Genomic DNA, 15,267 nt, shown 5'->3' with positions numbered 1-15,267 from the left:
AAGGAAAAAGCCGGAAGTGGCGCTGTGGCTCAAGTGGTAGAATGCTAGCCTTGAGCTGAAGAGCTGAGGGACAGCGCCCAGGCCCAGAGTTCAAGCCCCACAACCGGATCCTCCCCAAAAAAAACACACAAAAAAGGGAAGAGCTATCTTGGTAAATTACAGAAGTTGCAGCTGGCAGGGTAAATGTTTTCTGCACCTCTTTGTAGGCATTTCTGCTCGGTTTTTCCACTGCCACCCTATGGCACAGGGCCAGGCAGTTCATTATAGACGGAACCTCCATTTTATGCTTCACAAAATGTCAGTTGGTCATGTGGTGGTCATGCGGTTCCTTTCTCCCTAAAGGCAGGGCTGAGGGGAAAGCTGTGGGCTGAGTTGCAAACCTCTGCTTTGGCTCTGAGCACAATCCCATGTGTGTACAGAGGGCAGGTGTGGGCGGGGAAAGAAGAGAAGAGTTCTTTCCTGCCAGCCAGTGCACCAGTCCTCTTGCTCTGTCTGCCTAACAGTTCATCTTGGTGCTTTGCATCCCAGGATGGCTTTGAACTGGAACCCTCCCAATCTTCGCCTCCCAAGTAGCTAGGCTACAGGTATATGCTACTAGTTCCTGGCCAAAAATGCACCTTTTTAAAAACTTTTTTTGGGGGGCGGGGGGCCTGAACTCTGGGCCTGGGCGCTGTCCCTCAGCTCTTCAGCTCAAGGCTAGCACTCTACCACTTGAGCCACAGCGCCACTTCCGGCTTTTTTTTCTTTTTGCTTATGTGATGCTTATGTGGTGCTGAGGAATGGAACCCAGGGCTTCAGGCATGCAAGGCAAGCGCTCTACCACTGAGCCACCTTCCCAGCCCTTTAAAAACTTTTTTAAGAGACAGTCTCAGTATGTAGCCCAAGCTGGTCATGAACGTACTAGCCTCCTGCCTCAGCCTCCCAAGTGCTGGGATTTTGCCTATATCATCACATCCCGCTAACTACCCCACTCTCTCAAGCGGTTCACAGTGAAAACTCCCTGAGCTGGCCATGATCTAAACCTGTTCTGGAGTGGTGCTGGCTCTCGTGGCCATCTTCTATACTGGCTGTGTGCTCGGGCACTGAGACCTTTGCTCTTTGCAAACCCTAGGACCCAGCATATCCCCCTTAATCCTTGGGGAGGGAGCTGTTGTGCACACCCCAGCATCCCAGGGCTCCCTGAATCGCCATGGATGAGGAAGCTGAGGAGGAGCCTGGGTTGGACAGGCCTGTAGCCTCCAGAGACTTCAGCTTTTACCACATGGACCTGTATGACTCTGAGGACCGACAACACATCCTCCCTGAAGAAAACACAAGCATTAGGAGAGAAGTAGGCCAAGCTGAAGTCGGCAGTGAGCCGGGAGGGGCAGGGGAAGCAAAGGTACGAGGAGACCTTCAGGGGCGAGTGGGTGAGCTTGTCCAGTTATATGGCCTCGAAGATGACCATGAACTAGGGGACGAGGTAGTCGATGAAGACAGAATGGGGGTTCCTGGGTATCCCCCCTATGGGGTGCAGAGAGACCTCGGGCTTAGTGGAGAGGCCGAGGAGCCGGGCTATGGAGGCTGGGGCTCCGCAGGCCAGTGCCGGGACGCACGGGAAGCCTACCGGTACACGCACGGCCGGGCCAGCGAGGAGTACGAGTGCTACGTCATCCCGGAGGAGGAGGATGAGGAGGAAGCCGCGGACGTCTTCTGTGTCACCTGCAAGACTCCGCTCAGGGCTGCCGAGAGGGACTCGCCAGCACACAGGGACCACCACGTGACCCCGCTGGACAAGGCGCTGGAGAGTGCCAGGGTAGGAGCTCCGTGCGTGCGTGTGCGTGTGCGTGTGTGTGTGTGTGTTTGTGTGTGTGCGCGCGTGAAATAGATCTTGGGGATAGACAGGACCAAGGCAGCATTAACACCTCCTTGGTGATGCTCTGCTGGCAGGATGAGATCCACAGGAACATGTACCGCCTGGAACAGCAGATCATCGACATGGAGAACTTCGCAAGCCACCTGGAGGAGGTTTTCGTCACGGTGGAGGTGAGCGTGTTCGTTTGGCGCGCCTTAGTGGACGTGCTTTCTCACACACAGCACTGCCCCGCTGCCTGCTCTCCTCCGCAGCCTCAGCCCTCCCACTGCCCCCAGGCGGATGCACACGCACACACGCAGGTCACCCCATTCTGCACCGGTGCCCTGGGCAGGGACCGCTCTGCCCGCACATCCCCCTGCCTCATGCATTGTGCTCCCCGGTTAAGGACGGCACCCCCTCTCCTCTCTGCATGTCATAAGGGCAGCGCCCCCTTGGCCACAGCCCTGCTCCTCACCTCCCCTTCCCCCTGGTGGTCAGGATCTAGTAGTGCTGAGGTTCCTGTGAAGTGAAGATCCGGAGCTTTGACAGCTCAGGAGGAAATATAGGAAGGCCTCTCTTCCTACCTTAAAAAAACTGGTAGTCTCCTGGGCCGGCTGTCATGGCAGCAGGAGGAAGCTGAACTGGAAAAGGATGGCAGAGTGCTGCCAGGCTGGTGGGCCTCAGTGACTGCCACCGCACCCGGGCACGGAGGCCCCGACTGAGGCCGGCTGTCTTTCAGGAGAACTTCGGAAGACAGGAACAAAACTTTGAGTCCCATTACAACGAGATCTTGGAAACGCTTGCTCAAAACTATGAGGAAAACATACAGGCTCTCGGGGAGAGAAAGAAAGAGAAGCTGGAGGCCCTGTACGGACAGCTGGTCAGCTGCGGAGAGAGCCTGGAGGCCTGCAAAGAGCTGATGGAGGCGATGGAGGAGGTGTGCCACCGGGACAAGGCTGCCTTCTTAAAGGTCAGAAACGGCACAGACACAGAAAGGGGGAGAGGAGCCGGAGGTGCCCCGCGGGCCTTGTGTTTTGTTGTTTGGGTGTTACTGGGGTTTGAACTCAGGGCCTCACACTTGCTCGCTAGGCACTGTACAGCTCAGTCTCAGCCCCTGGAGCTGGCGACGGTGGTCTGTGTCCCTGTGACTCCTTCACGTTCTCCCGTGGGAAGCTGTGGCTGTCCGCCTGCACTGTGAGCGGCCGCGCCAGCTCAGACGCGGCTCACGGCGCCAGCCGCCACTGCGCTCTCAGGAGCCTGCTGGCCACCTCAGCCTCAGGGGCTTCCACCTCCTTCCTGCTGGGTTTGGGGTGACTACGCTGGAGAGTGTCTGTCAGGCCCCAGGGGAGCTGTTGACAGCCATGCTTCTGAGTCCACAATCCCTGTGCCACTGTCTCAGACACGAGCAATGGCACACACAGGTGCTTCCTGACACACACAGGTTTCCTCTCACCACGGCCCACCCCGGGAAAGCCGGGCACACGTGGGCTGTCCGCAGCGGGTGACCCGTCACCTAACGAGCGCCGTCTCCAGTCAGGGAACCCTTGTAATCTTTCAGGCAGTGGTCCAAAGGACACACTCGGGTCAGATGCCGGTGGCTCGAGTCTGTCATCCTAGCTACTCAGGAGGCTGAGATCTGAGGATTGCGGTTCAGAGCCAGCCCAGGCAGGAAAGTCCGTGAGACTCTTTTTTTTTTTTTGGGGGGGGGGGCGGGTCCAGTTGTGGGGCCTGAACTCTGGACCTGGGCGCTGTCCCTCAGCTCTTCAGCTCAAGGCTAGCGCTTTACCACTGGATCCATAGCTCCACTTCCGGCTTTTTTTTTTTCTTTTTGCTTATGTTGTACTGAGGAGTCGAACCCAGGGCCTCAGGCATGCAAGGCAAGCGCTCTACCACTGAGTCACCTTCCCAGCCCATCTGTGAGACTCTTACCTCCAATAAACCACCAGAAAACTGGAAGTGTTGCTATGTTTCAAGTGGTAGAGCACTTGCCTTGAGCTGAAGAGCTGAGGAACAGTGCCCAGGCCCAGAGTTCAAGCCCCATGACCGACAAAAACAAACAAAGGTCACACTCAGTGGCTGGCTTTGTGAGGGTATGGACAGCTGGTTTGTGTGTTTGTTTCCAAGTATTTAAGCATGTTCATATTATCATCTGTTTGGGAAAGAAAAGTCCCTTCCCACACTGACTCACTGTTTCTCTTCTGTGTTCCCGCAGGACGCGGTGGCCATGGCCGACAGGTAACTCCACTGTCCTCAGCCCTGGAGTCTGTCCCATGAGCAGCTTAGCACTGGGGTGACAGCGCTAGGTCCCTAGAGCTGACTCTCAGAGTCTCAGGGCAGAAGGGGGCATGCTGTGGGTGGGTATCTTCAAGCCCTCCTCCACCGGGAGGAGGGGTCTGGAGGAAGCTCCTGCCTCTCCCAGCTGCTCTAGGCCCCAGACCGGCAGCTGAAAAAGCAGGTTTATAGTCAGACAGCTGGGAGTTCAAACCCTACCACCCTCAGCAGGTTCACCAGTGCATTTACTAACCAGTTGTGAATCCCTAGTAAGACAGTGTCTGTAAAGCAATGTGAACACAGAGACTTGATAATGTAATATCAGATGGATTTCAGATTCTGCCTTTGCCACATAGAACCTTGTGACTGCCAAGAGAAAGGTACAAGAAGACCCAGAGCTCCGGATGAATGAACAGACCATTCTTAAAAGATGAAAAACTGTTCAACATCCTTAACCCCTAAAGGAAATACAAATCGGAATTGTTACCAGGCACAGTAATACACACTCACAGCCACCTGTAACCCCAGCAGCCTGAGAGGCAGAGATAGAACTGTGACTTGAGGTCGGTCTAGGCAAAACTTAATGAGCCTACCAAGCCTGCATAGCAGTTCACATCTGTAATCCTAGCACAGAAAACATAGGAAGGAGAGTGGTACATTGAAACTCTTCTCTCTTTCCATTAAAAGGACTATCATCAAGAAAACAAACTAGCCAGGTGCCAGTGGCTCAGGCCTGTAATCCTTAGCTCCAGGAAGCTGAGATCTGAGAATTGTGGTTCACAGCCAGCCCAGGCAGGAAAGGTCTATCAGATTCTTATCTCCAATAACCACCAGAAAACCAGAAATAGCACTGTGACTCAAAGTGGTAGAGCAGTAGACTTGAACAAAAGGGTTCAGGGACAGTGCCTAGGCCCTGAGTTCAAGCCCCATGACCAATGACAGGAAGGAAGGAAGGGAGAGAGAGAGAGACAGAAAGACAAATAGCCAGGCTCCTGTAGCTCATGTCTGTGATCCCAGCTGAGATAGAGAAGATTTGGGGTAGAGGCCAGCCTGAGCAGGAAAGGTCACCAGACCCCCTCTCAACAGAGAGCTGGGCATGGGAAACCCTGACACCACAGCAATGAAGGGAAGCCTAAAATAGGTGGGTTGCAGTCCAGCCTGAGCCTGGCAGAGGAGGAGTCCCAGCCCGCACCGCGGGCACACCTATACCTCTGTGAACCTACAGACTGGGGAACTTCCTGAAAACACAGACCCATGTGGAGATCTCTGCACAACCGGACTTTGAAGACCAGACCTTGGACTTCACTGAGGTGGAGCAGCTGATGGGGTCAATGAATGCCATTCCAGGTAGGACTCTCCCCTGTGTCCTCTGAGAGAGAGGAAGAGGAGGGGGAAGGGAAAGGGGCGGGGGAGGGGGGAGAAAGAGCAGAGATAGACTGTGTCCTCTCACATCTCTTAAAGTGCAAAACACCATACTGTGAACCCTGGGCATCTTATTCATGTTGCATAACTGAATCTTTGCTTTTTTGAACAAGAATTCCTGGTTTCACCAAGCACCAATGGCTCACACCTGTCATCCTAGCTACTCAGGAGGCCGAGATCTGAGGATCACGGTTCAAAGCCAGCCCAGACAGGAAAGTCCATGAGACTGTTATCTCCAATTAACTACCAGAAAACTGGACATGGCACTGTGGCTCAAGTGGTAGAGCGCTAGCCTTGAGCTGCAGAGCTGAGGGACAGCGCCCAGGCCCAGAGTTCAAGTCCCACGACCGGCAAAAAAAAAAAAATCCTGGTTTCTTCCTCCACCCAGCTCCTGGGCAGCACTGATTGATTCTCGACTTCTTAAAAGCCTGGGACGAAGGGAGGTGCTACGTAGAAGAGGGAAGTCAAAGGGAAATGTGTCTTCTTGCTTCCTGATTGTGTGTGACAGACTCTGGGGGTGAGGACATGATGCTACTTTTTCTCCCGGTATTGGGGCTTGAACTCAGGACTCTGTGCTCACTCAGCTTGTTTGTTTGGCTGATACTCTACCACCTGAGCCACACCTCCAGTCCAGTATTTTGCCAGTTAAATCAGAGATAGTCTCATGGATCTTTCTTCCAGGGCTAGCTTTGAACCTCAATTCTCTGTACCTCAGGTACAGAGGTGTGGCCACCGCAATGGGCAGAAGGAACTGATCAGCTCACAGCAGATGGACTCAGACCCGTGCACGCCCAGTGCAGGCCGCTCTGCCCCCAGCCCCCGCCCACACTCCCAGCTCCTCACGTGCTCTTGTTCTTTCCTCTCTTCCTGCTCAGCTCCCTCCGCTCCGGTGATAAATCGGCAGGCCCCCAACTCGGCCACCAGCTCCTCTGTCCGGGTGTGCTGGAGCTTGCACTCCGACGACACGGTGGAGCGCTACCAGCTGTGCTACCGGCCTGCGCAGGACAGCTCTCCCCACAAGGACCACGCGGGGAAAGGTCCGCAGGGAGCTGTGGGGGCACAGGGTGGCATGGCCGGGAGGGCAAATGGCAGCCACTGGTGAGAACCACACCCACGGCGGCTGGGTGTCAGGGCTGTCCTGGCACAGTCCCTGCCTGTGTGCGTCCCTGGGGAGGAGGCCTTGCATGGCCAGATTCTTCTAGCATGTCCATCCTGACGTGTGTGCAGACCCCTGAGGGGTGAGGGGCTGCTGATGGGATCCACGTCCAGATGTAGGAGGACTCTGGGATGGCCGCTTCCCCAGCCCTGCCCCACTGTCCGGGCATGCCACGGAGGAAGCCTGGCTTCAAGGAATAGCGCGGTGACAGACAGATGCTCCAGAGTAGCCCACTGCAGAGCGCGGGGCGGGGCGGGGCGGGGCGGGGCGGGGACGCACCTTCCACAGCACTGAGGATTGCACAGGGAGTTGGAGACACTTTAAATTCTTCTCTGAATTTTCTCCCCCAGAATTTACAGTGACAGTCAAAGAAACATACTGCTCGGTGCGAAACCTTGAGCCCAATACGCAGTATGAATTCTGGGTCATAGCAGAGAACAGGGCAGGACCCAGCCCAAGCAGTGAAGTCGCCACATACGTGACAGGTAACCCGCTCTCCTCCACAGCGGGGACCCGGGAGTCAGCGTCCAGGCCCCGGGGAAAGGCCAGGAGGACCTGGGTGACATTCTTCCTTTTAGTTTTATTTATTTATTTATTCATTCATTCGTTTATTTATTTATTTTTGAGACAGAGTCTAACTATGTAGCCCAGGCTGACTCCAAACTCACAATCCTCCTGCTTCTACCTCCAAAGTGCCAGGATTCCAGTTGTTTACTGCCACGCTGGGCCGATGTTTTTTGTTTGTTTGTTTTTGGTTGGTTGTGGGGCTTGAACTCTTGTCCTGGGCACTGTCCCTCAGCTCTTCAGCTCAAAGTGAGTGCTCTACCACTTGAGCTACAGCGCCACTTCCGGTTTTCTGGTGGTTTATTGGAGATAGGAGTCTCACAGACTTTCCTGTCCGGGCTGGCTTTGAACCTCGATCCTCAGATCTCAGCCTCCTGAGTCACTAGGATGACAGGTGTGAGCCACCAGCACCCAGCTTGGGCCAGTGGGTTTTTTTTAATTTTTGTTTTGTTTTTTGGATTTTTTTTTTTGGTCCAGTCGTGGGGCCTGAACTCTCGGCCTGGGCGCTGTCCCTCAGCTCTTCAGCTCAAGGCTAGCGCTCTACCACTTGAGCCACAGCGCCACTTCCAGCCTTTTTTTTTTTCTGCTGATGTGGTGCTGAGGAATCGAACCCAGGGCCTCAGGCATGCAAGGCAAGCGCTCTACCACTGAGCCACCTTCCCAGCCCCAAGGGGCCAGTGTTTTTAATACACTAAATCTACACACTTGATATCACAGAGACACTTACTTATGATTGTTCAAAACAAAAACTGCACTAGGTCACACAACATCTTTTCCTGTGCTGATGTTTGAACTCAAGGCCTTGCACAGACGGAGCAGGTCCTCGACCACTTAAGCCAGGCCCCTGGCACCACTTTCAAGGCTCACAGAGCTGTCTGCCGCGGGAGCCTCTGGGAGGGGTGCGGTGCTGTTGAGCACGCTGGCCTTCCTGGCACCGGGCCAGCTCTGTGGTAGAGTGGGCCACACTTTGCCGTACGTGGCATGCAGAGCCCGATCCCCAGCGTCCCACGGAGATGGGTGGGCGGGGCCCCCGTGGAAAGTCGAGTCTTTTGTGTATTTGTCCATGACTGAGCAGAATGGCCGCCATGACTGCCCTCTGCCTGTCTCCCCCACGTAGCGCCCTCTCCGCCGGTGATAAGGTGCGAGGAGATCAGGAGCTGTGAGGGGGCCGCTCTCATCAGCTGGGAGTCCGGGAGCCTGCGCCCGGTGGACTCCTACACTGTGGAGCTGACGCTGGCAGCGACTCCGCAGGCCTCGGGCGTGACCGAGTGAGTCTGGGACGTAGACGCGCGAGGGGGTGGGCCAGGTCAGGCTTCTTCTTCGTAGGCCGCGTCGTTTTCAGAAGTAGCTGCCATGCTGCTGTTGAAGGTGAGAGAGTGGAAACGCCGGAGGCCTCACATTTTGATTTTTCTTTTAACACAACCCATTCATTCATTCACCAAATACCGAAGGCCTAGGTGGTACTGGGAAGGCAAGGAGACGTTCCGGTCGAGGGAGCTGCTGAGTGAGGAAAAGAGGGGCGCGGAGGCGGCCCTGGAGGGGCGCCCGACTTTGGGGGCTTCTGGGGCTGGAGTGGCCCCCACACGCACCTGCCCTGCAGGGAGGGTGGAGGACTGGGACGGCTCATTGGGCTACTGTCTGTGGTAGATGGTCTGTTGTACCTCCCCTGGTCCACTCCCCCCCCCCGTTGCCATGGTCACCGCTGGTTGCCATGGTCACCGCTGGCTGCAGAGAGAGGGAGGCACTCACACTCAGGGCCTGAAGGTCTGGAAGGGTGGATGGGAAGGAACTGGGCCCGTGCCTGGCAGCAGCTTGCCCCCACCCAGCAGGGGTCTCTCTGGCTCTGGTGAAGCAGAAAAGTTTGGCATCAGCTCCTGGAGCTCCAACTCTTCAGCACTAAGTGGAACCGGCCATCGATCCTCCCTGTCTGCTGGTGGGACCCCTCTATCCCAGCCACTGTGAAGCTCACTGGGGTCTCTACTTGTTGAGCTACTCGGGGGTGGGGCTGGGTGTCCAGCGGCTCTGGCCACTGTTGTGGCTCAAGTCACCTTTGCAATTTGTGCTGAGGCTTTAGACGCACCTGACACATGGGATCAGCCCAGAATGATGGTGTTGTCAGAGGCTCCAGATGTCCCCTGCACCTTACCCACTGCTGCAGGAAGAGCAAACTCCTTCACGGGTGGTCCTGAGCACTGACTGCGTTCTCCCCCCACCCAGGTCGGTTGTGGGCATCCCAACCTGTGAGTCCCTGATACAGCTGCTGCCTGGGCAGCGCTACACAGTCTACGTGCGGGCCCTGAACGTGGGAGGCTCCAGCGCCAAGAGCCAGCCTGCCACTGTCCACACAACAGGTCTGTGCCCAGGCCACACCCCAAGGGGCCACTCCCCGCAGACCCAGTGCTGTGGAGCAGCGGCAGAGAGCTGTGCTGTGTACGGGCTGTGCCTGTGCCCACCACCCCTGCCCTTCCCCCCATCCCTGGCACCCAGCCCCCGCTGTCCCACAAGCAAATCCCTCCCTTAGGGATCTTCAGGAAACCCCCCGGAAGAGCCCTGCCTGAGCGTCCCTGCAAGAGGCCGACATGGCCCCCTCTGCACCCCCGGCCCTCTCTGCGGTGCTGCTCGGCCCCTCATCACCAGCAGCATGTCAGAGAAGGCTTGCGTTGGCAGAGCTCTCTGCAGTGCCGCCACCCCGGGCTCTGTGCTGAGCGCTGTGGGGCCTTGTGAGGCCAGGGCTCCCCACACCTCTCCCAGAAACCCACCTCAGGTGGGCGGAGTGGGGGCCCAGCTGGGGCCTGGCAGGCTCACAGGACAGCCCCTCTTAATGCTGGGGCCTTTCACTGAGGAACATGGAGCCATTTTGTCCCCACTCCAAGGCCAGGGAGAGAGGGCCTGCAACTGGCCCATGTTTACAGCAAGGCAAGTGGCACAGCCGCCTGAGGTCACGCAACAGGGACGGACAATGCCTCCCTCCACTTGTTGGCCATGACTCACGGCCCGGGAGCCGAGAGCAAAAGCAGAGACAACGCTTGATCAGTCACCTCTGCGTGGGCGCACGGTGTTCTAGAGTGCACGGTGTTCTAGAGTGTAGTGTTCCAGAGCACACAGTGTTCTAGAGCACACGGTGTTCCAGAGCACACAGTATGCTAGAGCGCACGGTGTTCCAGAGCACACGGTGTTCCAGAGCACACAGTATACTAGAGCGCAGTGTTCCAGAGCACACGGTATTCTAGAGTGCATGGTGTTCTAGAGCGCACAGTATTCCCAGAGCACATGGTGTTCTAGAGCACGTAATGTTCTAGAGCACACAGTATACTCAAGTGCATGGTCTTCTAGAGCATACAGTGTTCTGGAGTGCACAATATACAAGGAAAATGGAGTGAATGCCAATCAGCAAAAACCCAGGAGCAAGGAGGACCGCCTGGTGTGAAATGCAAGGCACCTGCTTGCTCATCAGTGGTGATGCTTGAACTAGAGCTTGAGACGATGAGACATCACCAATGCGAACCTAAGAAGGGCTGGGCTAAGACACGATGAATTCTAGTACCAGTACTGCAGTGTTTCATTAAATCTTGCCTGAATCACTTTTTAAAAATTAAACTTGGGGCTGGGAAGGTGGCTCTGTGGTAGAGCGCTTGCCTAGCATGCATGAGGCCCTGAGTTCCATTCCTCAGTACCACATAAGCAGAAAAAGCCAGAAGTGGCGCTGTGGCTCAAGCGGTAGAGCGCTAGCCTTGAGCTGAAGGGACAGCGCCCAGGCCCAGAGTTCAGGCCCCACAACCGACAAAAATAAAAAATAAATAAATAAAAATTTTAAACTCAAGGCTTCATGCTTGCTAGGCAAATGCACAACTACTTCAGCCACACCCCCTCAGCCTTTCCTTCTTTATATTTCATCAAGTTTCAAGCTTTTTGCACCGCTGGGATTATAGGCATAGCATGAACCACCGAGACTGGCTTGTCCTTGAGATAAGGTCTCTCATAACTTTGGTCTGGGCTGGCCTTAGCCATGATCACTGTGCTCCACTCCAAGCAGCTGAACGACTTTTCCGTGGGCTTCATTTTAATCTTTCCTCTCCCCAGCTGCCCTAATTGTGAGCTGGATGTTGAATTTTGTTCATCGATGTCTAATCGATGGTTCGATTCCAGGCCCCTTGGGGAAAAGGGGTAGAAGTTCTTGCCCAGGTTTGGCATTTACAGCTCCCAAGGAAGGGCCCAGCCTCTGGAGCGAGAGGCAGGGTTCAGATTCAGTGCTGCTGTTTCCCAGCCAATTCCTCACCCACCCGCCTCAGGTTCCTCACCTATAAAATGGAAACAGAAATACCCGATTTTAAGGGCGGTTGTGAGGACTGAAGAAGACAACTTGCCAACTGCTGAGTTCTGTGCGGCCTGTGGAGTCGGTGAGGGTGGGAACAAGGCCACTGAGCCTGGGACACGGCCACCGCCAGGGCCTCAAGCCCAGGCGGGGGTCTGGAGTGACCACGGGGGGTCTCCGGTGTCCCCTCTCCCACAGGAAGCGTCTTCCACCTGAACAAGGACACCTGCCACCCCGCGCTGACCATTTCTGAGGACGGGTTGACGGTGCTTCGAAGCGAAAGGAAAACCCCAGCCCGGGAGCCACTGCCCAGCCAGATCCGCTTCAGCAGGTACACAAAGCGCGGCTCCCGAGAATGTTCTGCACACTTCCCTCAGGACAGTGTCACCGAGAGAAGAGCGGGCTGGTGGGGAGGCGGGGCTGGGTGGATGGGGGTCTGAAGGTGGCCTCTGGGAGGGCAGGCCCTGCAGGAGGGACTCTGGGATGTAGAGATGCGCCAGGCTGCAGCGGGGCGCCCGTCAGGTCAGGGAGGACGGGACGGGACGAGGCCCAGGAGGGCAGGACGGGACGGGACGGGACAAGGCCCAGGAGGGCGGGACAGGACAGGACGAGGCCCAGGAGGGCGGGACAGGACGGGACGGGATGAGGCCCAGGAGGGCGGGACGGGACCGGACGGGACGAGGCCCAGGAGGGCGGGACGGGACAGGACGAGGCCCAGGAGGACGGGACCGGACGGGACGAGGCCCAGGAGGGCAGGACGGGACGGGACGGGACGAGGCCCAGGAGGGCAGGACGGTCTGACGATTTAATGCAGGTCCAGATTTACATTTCAGATCACAGTGAAGTGTGGCAGGAAACCGGAGGCCAGGCCACCGCGACAGCCCCAGCCTTCACTCCTACTTTGTAAAACCAGGTGTGCTGCTGTCATGGGAAATCTAATCCCCTTCCGAGGCCGCCATTACTGGGAGGTGGAGGTGGATGAACACTCTGACTACACCGTGGGCGTGGCCTCTGAGGACATCCCGAGACAGGAGGACCTCGGGGCAAGCCCGCAGGCCTGGTGCCTGAGGCACACATTCTCCTCATCCAGGTAAAGCAGACTCTGGGACCCAAGGTTAAGGTTGGAAAGATCTGAGAACCAGGTTTGCACTTCCACCGTGACCAAGAGCCAAGTTACGTTGTATAAATATTCTCAGGCACGCCAGGGGTTGTAGCCAGCCCCTTTTCCCGAAGTTCCAGCACCAAGAGAAAGAGCATTTTAAGTTAAAAATGTCTGAAGTTCATTAGGTGCCAACAGGGCTCTACTCTGCTCACCGTCGTGTCCTGGTGGAAGTAAGGTTGCCACAGCAGGCAGCTCTGACCCCGAGAGGACTCGGGCAGTCCTGCTTCGCAGACGCATTCCCGACACTAAACCCCTGGTTTTCTCTTGTGCTCAGCTTCAGCGTCACTTGGTGCAGCTTGACTTGAAACCCCGCTCCTTCCTTTTCCACTAAACCTGGAAGAGTAAAAATGGCTTTCTGCTGCGAAGTCTGCTTGGACGCGGGCTGGGCAGTGTGGCTGGTCACGGGACCTTCAGGCTTAGGCCACGGTTAGAACAAGTCATACACAAACCCAACTGCAGCCTCCATGCTGCTCCCCAGCAGCCTCTGCACATGGGGCTCTAACCTGGCTTGGTGAGCGCTGTCCTGTTCTCTGCTTGACCTCCACCCAGTTTATCTGAACCTGTGCTGTGGCCAGGCACACACCAAGAGGGATGGAGCTGACACAGAGCTCAGGACCTGACCAAAGGTGCAGGAATCCCTGTGCGCCACGCTGCACAGGAGGCTGTCACTGGTCCCAAGGAAGGCTGAAGGTCAGGGTCTCCTTTAGAAATGGTGGGTGTGAGCGGGCACAGGGGAAGCGGGGAGCGCTGTGAAGTGAAGGGCTTGGGGTCAGTCAGCGAGCAGTGGACACGCAAGGAAACAGGACAGCAGGTAGAAGCAAAGCCCGGAGCCGCAGCAGTTTCCGGGGGGGGGGACAGGGAGGGTACTGAGAAGTCACGTCACCAGAGGAGGGCAAGGTTTCCAGGGGACTCTTAGATCTTGTTCCTGGTTCCAGGACTCTAGCTCCCCGTGGCTGCTCAGACCCTGTGAACCAGGATGGAGGCAGGCTGGCTGGCTCACTGACACATTCAGATCGTATTCCAAGCGCTCCTCTGGGCGTTGGGACCAAGATGCTGGCACACAGACTCCCCCATGACTGCAGGTCAAGGGTCAGGCTGGCCTTGGTTTCAGCCATTTCACAAAGCACACCGCGCGCACGGGACCCGGCCAGGGAGGTAGGGCTCCCGGCCCCAGCCGCGACGCCCTATTCGGTCAGAATCATAACCGGATGGTGCAGTGCTCTTCTTTCCACGTGGCCAGCAGGACCCCTGGCAAACATCTTTATCCCACAAGATCTACACACCGGGGCTTTGCTGCCCAGCGTTCCCCTGTGCCGTCTATGCTAATTTTGGTGCAGGATTAGTTCACCAGTCTTTATGTAAGTTTCTGAGGTAGAGAAGTTGCCCAAGAACAGAATTGGAAAACATGTTTCTCAGGACAAATGTGAGAATAGAGGTTTTTAAAAATGACATGCTAACTTGGTAGTCACTTAACAGAATACAGATCACAGGAATGAATGGAACTGACAAGAAATGCTCTATGAATAGCTCTACTGCTGGAATTTCTGAAGCTTTGTTGTGAAACTGAATTTTCAGGCACAAATATGAATTTCTGCACAACGGGAAAACACCAGACATAAGAATAACAGTAGCACCGAAGCAGATTGGTGTCCTGTTAGATTACGAGAAGTCGAAGCTGTCCTTCTTCAACGCGGACAGCGCTCAGCACCTGTACACCTACAGCTGTCAGCTTCACCGGTTTGTGCACCCCTGTTTTTCTTTGGAAAAGCCGGGGTGTCTAAAGATACATAATGGCATTTCAACACCCAGGCATGCCTCTTTCTACTAGGCCTTGCTGGCACCCTCTTCTCTGTTCCTGCCCTCTGCCAGCCACGGTTGCCTTGGATTCGAGCACTGGGTGCCTCATGTAATTTGTGTCTTGTTAGTATCTGGCAGACTGGCATGCAGGGTCCTTTCACCTGACCCAGATGCTGGGTCCATGCGCCCTTACCTACTTGGCACTAGGGTGGCCATGAAAGAGGAGGGGTGGACTCAATGAACCCGAAGGGCTGCCACGTGCTCAGCACACCCATCTGAGCACACGCAAGCACTCAGCACACCCATCTGAGCACACGCGAGCACTCGGCACACCCATCTGAGCACGCCTGAGCATTCAGCACACCCATCTGTGTACCTGCGAGCATTTTGAGTCTGAGGCCTCAGGGGCTTGGGGGAGGAAGGTCTTGATGGCTCCAGAAGCTCCTGTGCACCTGGGACATTTCAACCGCCCCTGGGGACGCCCTTGAGGACAAAGCTGTCAGGAGATGGGGAGCCCTGAGTCCTCAGCGCCCCTGGAAGCCTGGTCCCCCCTTCCAGGCTCTGGGCCCCTCCCCATGGCACTGCTCCCAACATGCTGACCTAACGCCCCTAGGATGCCTCTCCCGTAAAGGCTGTCCACACTGCCCTGGAGCTCACATGTAACAGGTACACCAAATAAAACACGCTGAGTAAATTGTGTGGTTGGCATCCGCCTGCTACTGCTGCTGTGAGGGGTGGCAGGGCGCTCC

At 56.2% G+C, this 15,267-nt stretch overlaps 1 protein-coding gene across 2 annotated transcripts; it reads left to right on the top strand.

The window, feature by feature from the left end:
• Nucleotides 1-1,115: 1,115 nt before the first annotated feature.
• On the top strand, nt 1,116-15,212 carry Fsd2 (fibronectin type III and SPRY domain containing 2). Of its 2 annotated transcripts, XM_042671763.1 has the most exons (13): nt 1,116-1,795; nt 1,930-2,025; nt 2,574-2,804; nt 4,047-4,069; nt 5,331-5,452; nt 6,403-6,564; nt 7,034-7,168; nt 8,365-8,515; nt 9,465-9,598; nt 11,758-11,890; nt 12,473-12,649; nt 14,297-14,458; nt 14,550-15,212. In XM_042671763.1, exons 1-13 carry the CDS (start codon nt 1,190-1,192, stop codon nt 14,629-14,631), a joined length of 2,214 nt encoding a protein of 737 aa, XP_042527697.1. In that variant the 5' UTR covers nt 1,116-1,189; the 3' UTR covers nt 14,632-15,212. The 2 variants fall into 2 exon arrangements, with proteins under 2 accessions (XP_042527697.1, XP_042527696.1); XM_042671762.1 differs by having other exon boundaries at nt 14,297-14,642.
• Nucleotides 15,213-15,267: the final 55 nt, after the last annotated feature.

Source organism: Dipodomys spectabilis, unplaced genomic scaffold (assembly GCF_019054845.1).
Source record: "Dipodomys spectabilis isolate Male_0828 unplaced genomic scaffold, ASM1905484v1 ptg000668l, whole genome shotgun sequence".
NCBI lineage: Eukaryota > Metazoa > Chordata > Mammalia > Rodentia > Heteromyidae > Dipodomys > Dipodomys spectabilis.
Note: the sequence above shows the minus strand (reverse complement) of the source record. Positions and strands in the feature narration are given on the sequence as shown.